The sequence below is a fragment of the Papio anubis genome, chromosome 20 (assembly GCF_008728515.1).
Source record: "Papio anubis isolate 15944 chromosome 20, Panubis1.0, whole genome shotgun sequence".
Classification (NCBI taxonomy): Eukaryota; Metazoa; Chordata; class Mammalia; order Primates; family Cercopithecidae; genus Papio; species Papio anubis.
The window spans coordinates 79,566-94,042 of NC_044995.1; the positions used below are offsets into that span (position 1 = coordinate 79,566).

The 14,477-nt window shown below is 52.7% G+C and overlaps 1 protein-coding gene across 1 annotated transcript in view; it reads right to left on the minus strand.

Moving 5' to 3' along the window:
• The window catches only part of SULT2B1 (sulfotransferase family 2B member 1), a 47,356-nt gene extending 33,552 nt beyond the window's left edge, over window positions 1-13,804 (minus strand). Inside the window, exon 1 of the mRNA XM_003915835.4 lies at window positions 13,318-13,804. Coding sequence (XP_003915884.1) covers window positions 13,318-13,388 — 71 coding nt within the window. The 5' untranslated portion in view covers window positions 13,389-13,804. The remainder of the gene's footprint in view (window positions 1-13,317) is intronic.
• Window positions 13,805-14,477: the final 673 nt, after the last annotated feature.

Here is a 14,477-nt window from a genome sequence, read left to right on the forward strand (position 1 = left end):
AGGCAGGAGAACGGCGTCAACCCGGGAGGCGGAGCTTGCAGTGAGCTGAGATCCGGCCACTGCACCCCAGCCTGGGCGACTGAGCGAGACTCCGTCTCAAAAAAAAAAAAAAAAAAAAGACTTCAGTGAGCTGTGGTTGTACCACTTAGGTGACAGGGCAAGATCCTGTCTCAAAAACAAACACACACACACAAAAACAGTAGTACACTTTAGATTTGCATGGTTTACTGTAGGTAAACTTTTATTTAAAAAACAAAAAACAAAACAAAAAAAAAACACTGGCCGGAAGCAGTGGCTCACATCTGTAATCCCAGCATTTTGGGAGGCCGAGGCAGGAAGATCGCCAGAGGTGAGGAGTTTGAGACCAGCCTGGCCAACAGAGCGAAACCCCATCTTACTAAAAATGCAAAAATTAGCCGGGCGTGGTGGTTGGTACCTGTAATCCCAGCTACTTGGGAGGCTGAGGCAGGAGAATTGATTGAACCTGGGAGGCAGAGGTTGCAGTGAGCCAAAATCTAGCCTTTGCACTTCAGCCTAGGTGACAGAGGGAGATTCTCTCTCTCTCTCTCTCTCTCTCTCACTCACACACACACACACACACACACACACCCATAAACAAATTTTGAAGTAGTTAATAATATGCAGCCCTGGAATGTTTAGGGTGAAACATTCAGATGTCTGTAATTTACTTTGAAATGCATCAAAAGTAAGGATTAGGCTGGGTGCCGTGACTCACGCCTGTAATCCTAACACTTTGGGAGGCCTATGCAGGTGGATCACCTGAGGTCAGGAGTTTGAGACCAGCCTGTTTAACATGGCGAAACCCTGTCCCTACTAAAAAACCAAAAATTAGGACGGGAGCAGTGGCTTACGCCTGTAATACCAGCACTTTGGGAGGCTGAGGCAGGTGGATCACCAGGCCAGGTATTCAAGACCAGCCTGACCAATATGGTGAAACACTGTCTATACTAAAAATACAAAAATTAGCCGGGTGTGGTGGTGCAAACCTGTAATCTCAGCTAGTTGGGAGGCTGAGGCAGGAGAATCGCTTGAACCTGGGAGTCAGTGGTTGCGGTGAGCCTAGATCTCGCCACTGCACTCCAGCCTGGGCGACAGAGTGAAATCTCATCTCAAAACAACAACCGCCGGGCGCGGTGGCTCAAGCCTGTAATCCCAGCACTTTGGGAGGCCGAGACGGGCGGATCACGAGGTCAGGAGATCGAGACCATCCTGGCTAACACGGTGAAACCCCGTCTCTACTAAAAAATGCAAAAAACTAGCTGGGCGTGGTGGCGGGTGCCTGTAGTCCCAGCTACTTGGGAGGCTGAGGCAGGAGAATGGCGTGAACCCGGGAGGTGGAGCTTGCAGTGAGCTGAGATCCAACCATTGCACTCCAGCCTGGGCGGCAGAGCGAGACTCCGTCTCAAAAAAAAAAAACAACAACCACCACAAAACCACAACAACAACAACAACAACAAAAAAGCCAGAAGGATTGATACATGGCTAGAGGGATGCAAAGATCTGTGACAAAACAAGTACTATACAATAAAATTTCAGTGTATCCTGAGAGGGACACTGTAAAAAAGAAAAAAGATTTTAAAAATGTTAAAACCCCCAAATTTTAGTGGTGGTGGGTATAGGGGTGTTCACGGGGTAATCCTTCCATTGTTCTTGTAAGTTTCGAAAAATTTCATAATAAAAGGTTGGGAGGAGGAGGTGGCATTTATTTGGCAAGATGTCTGACATTACAAAGAACGGAAAAGCAAGGGTGGAGACAGATAGAAAGTCGTATCTTAGTTATGTAAAAAAGTAATCCGGGCACAGTGGCTCACACTTGTAATTGCAGCACTTTGGGAGGCTGAGGTGGGAGGATTGCTTGAGCCTAGGAGTTCTAAACTGCGGTGATCCATGATGGGGCCACTGCACCTTTTGAGATGGAGTCTCACTCTGTCGCCCAGGCTGGAGTGCAGCGCTGCCATCTTGGCTCACTGCAACCTCCGCCTCCCAGGTTCAAGCAACTCTCCTGCCTCAGTCTCCAGACTAACTGGGATTACAGGTGCCCACCACCACACCTGGCTGATTTTTGTATGTGTGTGTGTGTGTTTTTTTTTTTTTTCAGACGGAGTTTCACTCTTGTCACCCAGGCTGGAGTGCAATGGCACGATCTTGGCTCACCGCAACCTCCGCCTCCCGGGTTCAAGCGATTCTCCTGCCTCAGCCTCCTGAGTAGCTGGGATTACAGGCATGTGCCATCACACCCGGCTAATTTTTGTATTTTTAATAGAAATGCGGTCTCGCCATGTTGGTCAGGCTGGTCTTGAACTCCTGGCCTCAAGTGATCCACCCGCCTCAGCCTCCCAAAGTGCTGGGATTACAAGCGTGAGCCACGGCGCCTACGCCCCGGACTGCACCTTGTCTCAATCAGTCCCTGCCCTGTCCCCAGAGGCCACCCCTCCACCTCCCCCACCGCACAGATTGTGTCAACTCCATCTTGCATGCTCTGGACCTGTCATCTTACAGAAGAGGCTCTTTGGTGTCTTGGTTGTTTTTGCCTAGCATAATGTTTCTGACATTTTCCGTGTCTGTGTGTACATTAGAGCTTGTTCCCGTTTGCGGCTGAGTAGAATTCCACTGCATAAATAAATCACAATGTGTTGATCCAGTCCTCTGTTAATGGACACCTGGGTGGTTTCCAGGTCAGGCTATTACTCCCAAAGCCACCACAGCTGTTCCTGTCTTTGTGGGAACCTGTGTTCTCATTTCTCTCGGGCAAATAACTAGGAACAGAATTGCTAGGTCACAGAGTGGATATCATATGATTTGCATTGTAGTAGCTGTAAAGTAGGTTTTAAGATCTGATAGGAGGCTGGGTGCAGTGGCGCATGCCCCTGTCATCCTACCACTTTGGGAAGTCAAAGCGGGAGAATGGCTTGAGCCCAGGAGTTCAAAATCAGCCTGGGCAACATAGTGAGACTCTGTCTCCACAAAAAATCTATTTTAATAAAATTTTATATTAAAAAATATATAATACATTTTTATCTCAAGCCTGTAATCCCAGCACTTTGGGAGGCCGAGACGGGCGGATCACGAGGTCAGGAGATTGAGACCATCCTGGCTAACACGGTGAAACCCCGTCTCTACCAAAAAGATACAAAAAACTAGCTGGGCGAGGTGGCAGGCACCTGTAGTCCCAGCTACTTGGGAGGCTGAGGCAGGAGAATGGTGTAAACCCGGGAGGCGGAGCTTGCAGTGAGCCGAGATTCGGCCACTGCCCTCCAGCCCGGGCGACAGAGCAAAACTCCGTCTCAAACAAACAAACAAACAAACAAACAAACAAAAAAAGATCTGATAGGGAAAGTTCCCCCTTCACTTTTTTCTTTTCTTTCCAATTCCTGCACACTTGAAGTCTATATAAATATCGGCTGGTCACGGTGGCTCACACCTGTAATCCCAGCACTTTGGGAGGCCGAAGCAGGTGGATCCCTTGAGGTTGGGAGTTCAAGACAAGCCTGATCAACATGGTGAAACCCTGTCTCTGCTAAAAATACAAAAATTAGCTGGGTATGGTGGTGCATGCCTGTAATCCCAGCTACTTGGGAGGCTGAGGCAAGAGAATTGCTTGAACCTGGGAGGCGGAGGTTGCATTAAGCTGAGATCGTGCCACTGTACTCCAGCCTGGGTGAGGATGTGAGACTCTGTCTCAAAAAATAAATAAATAAAGTCTGTATAAATATCGTATATATCCTCAAAACAGGTAAAACTGTGATCTATAAATAATAAAATAATAATAAAAATCAGGCCGGGCGCGGTGGCTCAAGCCTGTAATCCCAGCACTTTGGGAGGCCGAGACGGGCGGATCATGAGGTCAGGAGATCGAGACCATCCTGACTAACACGGTGAAACCCCGTCTCTACTAAAAATACAAAAATTAGCCGGGCGAGGTGGCGGGCGCCTGTAGTCCCAGCTACTCTGGAGGCTGAGGCAGGAGAATGGCGTGAACCCAGGGGGGCGGAGCTTGCAGTGAGCCGAGATCGCGCTACTGCACTCCAGCCTGGGGCACAGAGCAAGACTCCGTCTCAAAAAAAAAAAAAATTAAAAAAAATAATAATAATAATAAAAATCTATATAAATATTCATATGATTTTTTATTTTTATTTATTTACCTCCCAAGTAGCTGTGATGACAGGCACACTACCACACCCGGCTAAATTTTTTGTATTTTAGTAGAAACGGGGTTTCATCATGTTGTTCAGGCTGATCTCAAACACCTGACCTCAAGTGATTCTCCTGCCTCGGCCTCCCAAAGTTCTGGGATTACAGGTGTAAGCCCCTGGGCCCGGCTAATTTTTGTGTTTTTAGTAGAGATGGGGTTTCGCCATGTTGACCAGGCTGGTCTTGAACTCCCGACCTCAGGTGATCCGCCTGCCTCGGCCTCCCAAAGTTCTGGGATTACAGGCGTGAGTCACTGCACCCAGCCAAGGCCCATTTTGGAGAAGAGGAGAGTGGGGCTCCGGGATGGAGAGCATCTTTCACCCACATCTGCCTGATGGAGCACACACCTTAGGTTCGAGGTCCCTGGCTCTGTCCCTTGAAGCCTGGCAGTCTCACCACAGGCCCTGCCCCTCCGAGTCCCGCTCTAGCTGGGCTGCCAGTATTGTTCCGTTCTCACTGTCCAGTTTGGCTTGTTCCCTGAGTGTGGAATGCTCCACCACACCGTGGAACCGCACCCTGCGCGACACCTTTCGCCTGGGGCACTTCACTTTTTTCTCTCCTCCTTGCTCTCAAACGCCTCCTTGCTCTCTCCCTTCCAGCATACCTTTATTATTTATTTATTTATTTTATCTTAATTAATTTTATTTATTTATTTATTTATTTATTTATTTATTTATTTTGAGACAGAGTTTTGCTCTTGTTGCCCAGGCTGGAGTGCAATGGTGTGATCTCGGCTCACTGCAACCTCCGCCTCCCGGGTTCAAGCGAGTCTCCTGCCTCAGCCTTCGGAGTAGCTGGGATTACAGACATGCACCACCACGACCGGCTAAATTTCTATTTTTAGTAGGACAGGGTTTCTCCATGTTGGTCAGGCTGGTCTGGAACTCCCAACCTCAGGGGATCGCCTGTCTCAGCCTCCCAAAGTGCTGGGATTACAGGCATGAGCCACCGCACAGGGCTGGAATTTATTTTTTTGAGACAAGGTCTTGCTCTGTCTCCCAAGCTGGAGTGCAGAGGTGCGATCTCAGCCCCATTGCAACCTCTGCCCCTTGGGTTCAAACAATCCTCCTGCCTTAGCCTCCCAAGTAGCTGGGATTACAGGCGCCCACCACCACATCTGGCTAATTTTAATTTTTTTAATTTTTGAGACGGAGTTTTGCTCTTGTTGCCCAGACTGGAGTGCGATGGCGGGATCTCAGCTCACTGCAACCTCCACCTCCTGGGTTCAAGTGATAGGCTCACTTCGGCCTCCCAAAGTGCTAGGATTACAGACGTGAGCCACCGCGGCTGACCTAATTTCTGTATTTTTACTAGAGATGGGGTTTCATCATGTTGGCCAGGCTGGTCTCGAACTCCTGACCTCAAGGGATCCACCCGTCTCGGCCTCTCAAAGTGCTGGGATTACATGAGCCACCATGCCCAGCCTCAGTGACAATTTTTGAAATTGAGTATATGTGGAAATGCTATTTCAGATAGATTAGATATGTGATTAAAATTAATTTCACTTGTTTCTTTTATGTTTTTTAAAAAACGTGGCTACGAGAAAATGTTTTCCTATGGGCTCGTGGTATATATCTATGGAGGGTGGCCAGAGTCATGGAAACCACAGGGGGTGACAAGGCCCCCAGAGAAGAAATGGCCACTGAGGGGCAGCCTCTGACTGCAGTTCCAAGCCCCTGTCGGATTCCTTTCTCTGGCATGAGGGTTATGAGTGGGGCCTCAGTTTTCCCATCTGTAAAACGGGCATTGTAACACTGGGACCACACACGGCTGTTGGGAAGACTGAATGAGCTCCTCCCCACACTGCCCTCAGCACAGGGCCTGGCTCAGGGCAGATGTTCAGGAAGCTCGTCATTATTATCATTCCTCACCCATCCCCTCCCTCCCTCCCTGGCTCAGCAGCGGTCCCAGAAACTGGGGAAGGAGGAAAGAGAGAAACAGCACAAACGCTGAGTCAGCCGTGAGCCCCGGTCAAGCCCTTCCTCAGTCATTGCCCGTTTCACAGACGCTCAGCCCTCAGGGCAGTCCTGTCTACCAGGAGGGTCCCAGCTTCTGAGCCACAGAGGCGGTGTTCGAACCTGGGACTGCCTTCCTGTGGGCATTCTTCTTTTCTTTTTAATTTTTTTTAAAGGGAGATGAGGGTTTGCTATGTTGCCCAGGCTGGTCTTGAACTCCTGGCCTCAAGCAATCCTCCCGCCTCGGCCTCCCAAAGTGTTGGGATTACAGGCGTGAGCTGTGGCACCTGGTCCCTGCATGCATTCTTGCCTGCGGTGTCAGGGTCCCCACTTTCCCAGATCCTTGGGGCTCTGGTCCCCGTGTAAGTAGCCGGCCACACCTGTCTTAGGGCCTCCACTCCAGGCCTCCTGGCAAGGCTAGGGTCTCCCTTCTCGGCCTGGCATTTATTTCATGTCATGGGTGACCCACTGGGTCCCACAGTTCCTCCTCCAGACCCTCCAGGTGGCAAACTGGGCTGCTCGGTTCTTTCCAAATGAGTCCTGAACTCAGCTGGCCAACATGGAGAAACCCTGTCTCTATCAAAAACACAAAAATTAGCTGGGTATGGTGGCACAGGCCTGTAATCCCAGTTACTTGGGAGGCTGAAGCAAGAGAATCGCTTGAACCCAGGAGCCGCGAGGCTGTGTGAGCTAAAATCGCGGCCACTGCACTCTAAGGTGACAGAGCAAAAACTGTTCCAAAACAAAACAAAACAAACAAAACAAAACCAAGGCCGGGCCGTGGCTCAAGCCTGTAATCCCAGCACTTTTGGGAGGCCGAGGCGGGTGATCACGAGGTCAGGGAGATCGAGACTATCTCAGCATCACGTGAACCTCGTTTTGGCTTGAAAATACAAAAAATTGGGCTGGCGCAGGGCGCCTGTAGTCCCAGCTACATGGGAGGCTGAGGCGGAGAATGCATGTGGAACTCCAGGGGGCGGAGCTTGCAGTGAGCCGAGATCGCGCTCACTGCACTCCAGCCTGGGAGACACAGCGACTCCGGCCTCAAAAAAAAAAAAAAAACAAAACAAAACAAACAAACAAAACAAAACCAAATGGATCCTGAACTCTGAACGTCCCCACTTCAGTTCCTTTCCTCTGCCGGTCCCTAATACGCAGGCCCGCCAGGCACAACTGCCACCCCCCACCCCAAAGAGCGAGTGGAAAGGAAAACGCATCCTGTCCCTCACTCCTCAAGCCTGAGTCAGGGGCTGGGGGGAGAAGGAGGGAACCGTGAGCATCTTTTTCCACTTCTCTCCAAGTCCCCGCATCCGCTAGTGCCGGCCCCAAAGCCCCTCTCCCTAGTCTGCCTGCCCAAATTTCACCCAGCGGGGAGGCAATGTCTTATTATTTCTTAACTGTTTGAAACCTCTTGATCAGCCCCTGTCTCAGAAAAAGCAGCTTCAGGGTGCGATGGCTCACTCCTGTAATCCCAGCACTTTGGGAGGCCGAGGCGAGTGGATCACCTGAGGTCAGGAGTTCAAGACCAGCCTGACCTGTATGGCGAAACACCGTCTCTACTAAAACTACAAAAATTAGCCCGGCATGGTGGCGTGCTCCTGTAGTCCAAGCTACTCCGGAGGCTGAGGCAGGAGAATCGCTTGAACCCGGGAGGCGGAGATTGCAGTGAGCCGAGATGGCGCCACTGAACTCCAGCCCGGGCAACCAGAGCGAAACTCCGTCTCAAAAAAAAAAAAAGAAAAGAAAAGAAAAAAGAAAAAGCAGCCTCATGACTGGCAGGGTTTTGGCCGTAAAATCATTCAAGTGGCTCAGCCCTCCCTAAGGAAGGCGGGACCGGGGTTGAAAAACCAGAGTTGGCTCCTCCTCGCCCCGCCCTCCCCGCCAATAAGAGGCAGAGATGAGACGGTGCTGGCGCCAGGGACTCCCGAGATCAGAGCGAGGGGAGGAGCGGCCATCGCAGCTCTCCTTGGCTGCCCGAGGCGCCCCAGGTCCAAAGGCCGGCGTGGCTTCTCTGGCCTTGACACTCTCCGTAGCCCAGCATGCAGGGAATGCAAAGAAACGCCTGGAACCGCAGAGCGCCGGCTATGCCTCCTGTCTGGGGCTGAGTCTCCCTCCCGGATCTCGCTCCTTCCGGGTCTTGCTCATCCCTAAGTTCCCCATCCAGGGCGTGATACAGTCAGGCTTCCCTGGTTCAAATCCTGGCTACGCCCTGCTTGGCAGCTGTGTGACCCTGGGCAAGTCACTCAACCTCTCTGGGCCTCACCTCTCACAGGGGATGACAGTAGTTAAAGTGGGTTAATCTCAGACCGCTGTGAGGATTAGATGAGGTAGTACAGACAGCACTCAATAGGTTGAGAACAACTTCAAGGATGTTACAGGGATTATAACATCCTGGGCTTGTCAGTCTACTGGCTCTGCAGCCCATCCTGCCTACCGCCTGTGCCAAATGTTTTCCTCTTACGATTTTTTTAAAATCTTTTTAATTGTAATTTTTTTTTTTTTTTTTTTTGAGACAGAGTTTCACTCTTGTTGCCCAGGCTGGAGTGCAATGGCACGATCTTGGCTCACCGCAACCTCTGCCTCCTGGGTTCAAGCGATTCTCCTGCCTCACCTCCCAAGTAGCTGAGACTACAGGCACCCACCAGCATGCCTGGCTGATTTTTTTTCTATTTTTAGTAGAGAGAGGGTTTCTCCATGTTGGCCAGGCTGTCTCGAACTCTCGATCTGCCCGCCTCGGCCTCCCAAAGTTCTGGGATTACAGGCATGAGCTGTCGCGCCCGGCCTCTTACGATTTTAATTTAGCCCTTATTATCCTTTTTAGTCCTTTTTACATACAAGGCCACATGGAACACATATTAAATTTCTTTTTTTTTTTTTTTTTTAGAGGGGGTTTTAAATTTTTTCCCCCAACCTTTTTTTCAGTAGTGCGATCTCAGCTCACTGCAACCTCTGCCTCCTGGGTTCAAGCAACTCTCCTGCTTCAGCCTCCCGAGTAGCTGGGACTACAGGCAGGCACCTTCACGCCTGGCAAATTTTTGTATTTTTAGTAGAGACAGGGTTTCACCATGTTGGCCAGGCTGGTCTTGAACTCCTGACTTCAAGTGATCTGCCCTCTTCAGCCTCCCAAAGTGCTGGGATTACAGGCATGAGCCACGGAGCCCGATCTCACATATTAAATTTCTAAAGCATAATTTATAACCAACCCCATAAACTAGAACATTCTGAGCGATGCATCTTGCTGATATCTCTGGGCCCCTCCCTGTAGCATCTACTCTTCCCTTGAGCTGCTATCCTGAATTAAATTCTGGTCAATTCCTTGTTTGGTTTTTATTTTATTTTTTTAGAGACAGGGGTCTTGCTGCGTTGTCTAGGCTGGAGTGCAGTGGCACGATCTCAGGTCACTGCAACCTCCGCCTCCTGGGTTCAAGCGTTCTCCTGCCACAGCCTCCTGAGTAGCTGGGATTACAGGCGTGCGGCATGACTCTGGCTAATTTTTATATTTTTAGTAGAGACGGGGTTTCACCATGTTGGCCAGGCTGGTGTCGAACTCCTGACCTCAAGTGATCCACCCGCCGCGGCCTCCCAAAGTTCTGGGATTACAGGTGTGAGCCACTGCGCCAGCAACTTTTTTTTTTTTTTTTTTTTTTTAAATCACGTATGTGTGTATTCTGAAAACTAGTTTCTCTCCCTCCCTCCGGGGTGCTTAAAGAATGAACCATTTGAGAGCCACTCAGGTCTGCTTCAGGATGACCCACCACAGGGAGTTTCCACTGCGGCTGCCTCTCTTCGGACCCAGCTGATCCTTACTCTCCTGAAGCCACCTACGTCCCTGTGCCCCAACCATTCCCTCTCCCAGCATGCCCTGCCCCTCCTCCCCGTCTGCTAACCCTGACTCATTCTGAAAGCCCCAGCTCAGAGGTTGCTTAATGGAACCTCCATTCATTCATTCATTCTCGACATCCTTTCCACAAATTTCCCACATTCATTTCCTATCCACGAACAGGCCAATATTTTGGTGCCACGGGGCAGATTTGAAGTTAGACCGGCATGATCAGGGACCTGGAACCTGGGGTAGGTGTCTGCCTGCCTTCTCTCATCCCCCTGGCCAAAAATCCTAAATTGCCTGTGTTGAATCTTAAAGCCTGAGCAGTTTGGCAAAGGAAGGAGAGAGGGCAGAGGTCAGTCCAGGCAAAGGACAGGGCACTGGTGCGTGCAAAGCCCCGAAAGTGGTGAAACCCTGTGTCTACTGAAAATACAAAAATTAGGCCGGGCGCGGTGGCTCATACCTGTAATCCCATCACTTTGGGAGGCGGAGGCGGGCAGATCACCTGAGGTCAGGAGTTTGAGACCAGCCTGGCCAACATGATGAAACCCCGTTTCTACTAAAATATAAAAAATTAGCCAGGCGTGTTAGAGTGTGCCTGTCATCCCAGCTACTCGGGAGGCTAGAACCTCAGAGTGCCTGCTACGCCTCCCATCTGGGCTGAGTCTACCTCCTGAATCTCGCTCCTTCCTGGTCTTGCTCATCATCTCTACATTTCCTGTCCAGCGCATGATACAGTCAGGCTTCCCTGGTTCAAATCTTGGCTGTTCCCTGCTTGGCAGCTGTGTGACCCTAGGCAAGTCACTCAACCTTTCTGGGCCTCATCTCTAACATGGGATGACATCAGAGTGGGTTCATCTCAGATGGCGGTGAGGATTAGATGACGTAATACACCTGAACCTAGGAGGCGGAGGTTGCAGTGAGCCAAGATCGTGCCACTGCACTCCAGCCTGGGTGACAGAGCCAGACTCAGTCTCAAAAAAAAAAACCCACACAAAGTAGTAGAGTAGTTGGAATGCAGGTGAGGAGGCTGGGGGCGGGGTGGGTGAGGGCTGGGCGCTGAGGAATTCACAGGATGGCTGGGAGGAAGGGAGGAGCAGCCTGGGACAGCTGAGGTGGTGTTGGGGGGAGATGAGGAGGCCTGAGCTGGGGCTGTGGCAACCGAGAGGAAGAACCGGGACAGAGAGTCAGGGGACTGGGGTGGGGATTGGGGACTGACAGGCTGGGGGCGAGCAGAGGGGAAAGTCGGGGCCAGGAGAAGCCCTGTGGATCTGAGCCAGTGATGTGGGGTGAGGGGGGGCATCCCTGAGATGGGCAACCCAGGAGGAGATGGGAATTTGAGGCGGCTGCTGAGTTCAGGGGGATGTGGCGTATCTGAGGGGACCCGAGAGGGGGACACCCAGGAGGAAGCAGGCCCCAGGGGGATGCTCCAGTGGGCTCGCTGGGGAGAGGCACGCTTCCTGGCCTAGGGGATTCCAGAAGAGCCTGGAAGTTTGAGGTCCTAAGGGCACCCCCCAGGGCGCTGCAGCCATTCAGGGCTGGAGGATTCCTGCAGGGGAGGGCTGTTCTCCCTCACGATGATGAAACCGAGCCTCGCAGAGGGTCAATGACTGAACCAAGGTCACCCACTTAGCGAGCACACTCAGGGCATTTTATGACCAGCTGGCAGGGCCTTAGCAGAGATAAAAAAGGCTCCCAGGTGCCTGGATGGGGTGGGGGTGAGGCCTTCCCAGAGGCGAGCTGGTTTATCTGTTTATCTCTGGAGGGAAGAATTGCAGAGCTCAGAAGGCCTGGATTAGCCAATGTTGAGTACCGAATGCTGGGGCCTCCCTCAAGCAGAACTGGGCCAGCCTGGTCACCGCTCTCAGCCCAGGAGGCCCAGAGACACTAGGAAGCTTGTCTAGGCCACACAGCAATCAGGATTGAACTGCGCCTGTCTCTGGAGTCCCAGGCACCGAAGAAGGCCTCTCCATGCCCCAGCTTCTGGCTGAGGGAGGGGAGGGGAGGGCCTGAAACAGTGGAATGAAAGGAGGCAGCCAGGTGCGGTGGCCCACGCCTGTAATCCCAGCACTTTGGGGGGCCGAGGCAGGTGGATCACCTAAGGCCAGGAGTTCAAGAACAGCCTGACCAACATGGTGAAACCCCTTTTCTACCAAAAATACAAAAATAAAATTAGCCAGGCGTGGTGGCAGGCTCCTGTAATCCCAGTTACTTGGGAAGCTGAGGCTGGAGAATCACTTGAACCCGGGAGGCGGAGGCTGCAGTGGGCTGAGATTGTGCCATTGCGCTCCAGCCTGGGCAACAAGAGCGAAACTCCGTTTCAAAAAAAATAAATAAATAAAATAAAATAAGAAAGGAATGAGGCAACTGGGCTGAGAACGGGTCTTGGTTGTCCTCCTCCTCACAGCCCACGGTGGCTGGAGGGGTCCAGGCTGCCAGGAAGGTCTCACTTGGCAAGAGTACAAGATACGAGGGATTGCAGATTGTCTCAGCAGTTCGCTGTGTGATATGGGGCAGGCTGCCTGCCCTCTCTGGGCCTCTGCACGCTCACCTGAAAAACGGAGCCACGGGGAGGGGTGTAAAGGGACATCACCAAGGCTGTGAGGAGCAGGAGAAACCACAGGCTCTGGGGTGAGACAGACTGGCTTCAGATTTGCCTCTAGCTTTGTAATTGCGGTCATGTCGCATTCCCTCCCAGCCTCAGTTTCCCCACCTGGAAAGCAGGTGCTGTCAAAGTGCCTGACTCATCCCCAGGAACAGGGAGTCACGCTGAGCTCACGGAGGTGGGCAGTGCTCTGCCCTAACCACTCTTAGGATACCTGAAGAGTCCGGAGCCTGCCCTCTCAGCCCCAAGCCCCCTAGAACACAGACTCCCTCTGGGTCTCAGCGGCGTCCCAGTTTCTCCCATTTCACCCCAAACACCCCCCTTATTTCAGGCTTGCATGGGGTGTCCTGGGCACTACAGGCCGTTGTGTTTCCTGAGCAACTACTGTGCACCAAGCGGTCTGCTCTCTTCCACTCCTCTATCAGGGACACACGGGGCTTGTGAGCCCCTTTGGCAGACAGAAAAACTGAGGCCCCAAGAGGGACAGGGACACCCCAGGCATCCCCACTGGTGACTCAGCACGGCCGTGTCCTCACTCCCTTCTCAGGAGGGACCTGTACACCACGCTGGATGCCCCAGCCCAGCCCAGCCCCGCCAGCCAAGTCTGGGCTAGGCCTGCCGCCATGGGAGGCTGGAGGCCACCCTTGCCACAGCCTCTGGCTCCCCCAAACAGCCACGTCCTCCCCGGGATCTCCTGGCTGCTGCCCAGGTCTGGGCCTCACCTGATTTCCGAGATGTCAGGTTCATAGGTGTCCCACAAGCCCGGGATCTGGGGCTCAGCGGGCCCGTCCATGGCAGGTGGGTGAGGGTGGGGAGGGGAGGACGAGCAGGGAGCAGGCGGCACGGAGGCCAGGTGTGCGCAGCGACAGCGTCTGCCACCTGGGGAGCCCGCCAGGTGCCTACTCCGTGCCCGGCCCAAGGGGAGGGGCAGCACCCAGCCGGTTTTCCCAGCTGCTACCCACGCCTCCGACAGCGGGGAGAGGCCAGAGGGAGTCACCCTGCTCTGAGGGCGGGGAGGAGCAGTGATGGGCACGTCCTGGCGTCTGGTGCTCAGCTGGGGGCAGAGTCCAGGGGGTCAGTGTCAAGCCCACACTGGAACCTTCCGGGCTGGCAGTTCTGGGCCTGTGGGCGCCCACCTGGAGCCCACGTTGCTCATTTGGGAAATGGCGCTGATCTCGCCCATCTCAGCGAGCTCATTCATTCACTCACTCATTCATTCCTTTATTCATTTGAGAAATATTTACTGAGCATCTCCCGTCTGCCCCGCACTGTTCCAAGCACTAGGCCACCGCTGGGGACGGGCGACAGAAACTCGCCTTCACGGGCTGATGCTTAGGGGCACCCTGGAAACACACACAGGGACAGAGGCACAGCCAGGACCACAGCAGCAGAGACAGGGCTGGAGCCAGGGAGACAGGGAGAGGGAGAGGACGGAGCTCGTGGGAGACCGAGACCTAGAGGGGGCTGAGATGCACAGGGGCCAGAGACCTTGAGAGACACAACAGAGATACACAGAGGGCAGAGACAGAGACACACAGAGACCCAGAGAGACAGACACACAGGGCCAGAGACCCTGAGAGACCCAACAGAGATACACAGAGGGCAGAGACAGAGACACACAGAGACCCAGAGGAGAGGAGACAGAGACACACAGGGGCCAGAGACCCTGAGAGACCCAACAGAGATACACAGAGGGGTATATCACACAGAGACCCAGAGGAGAGGAGACAGAGACACACAGGGGCCAGAGACCTTGAGAGACCCAACAGAGATACACGGAGGGCAGAGACAGAGATACACAGAAAGGTCAGGGACAGGGAAAGACACGGATATGAGAGACGACTGCCAGATATGGTTGGGCGTGAGAGTTTGAAGGTCACAG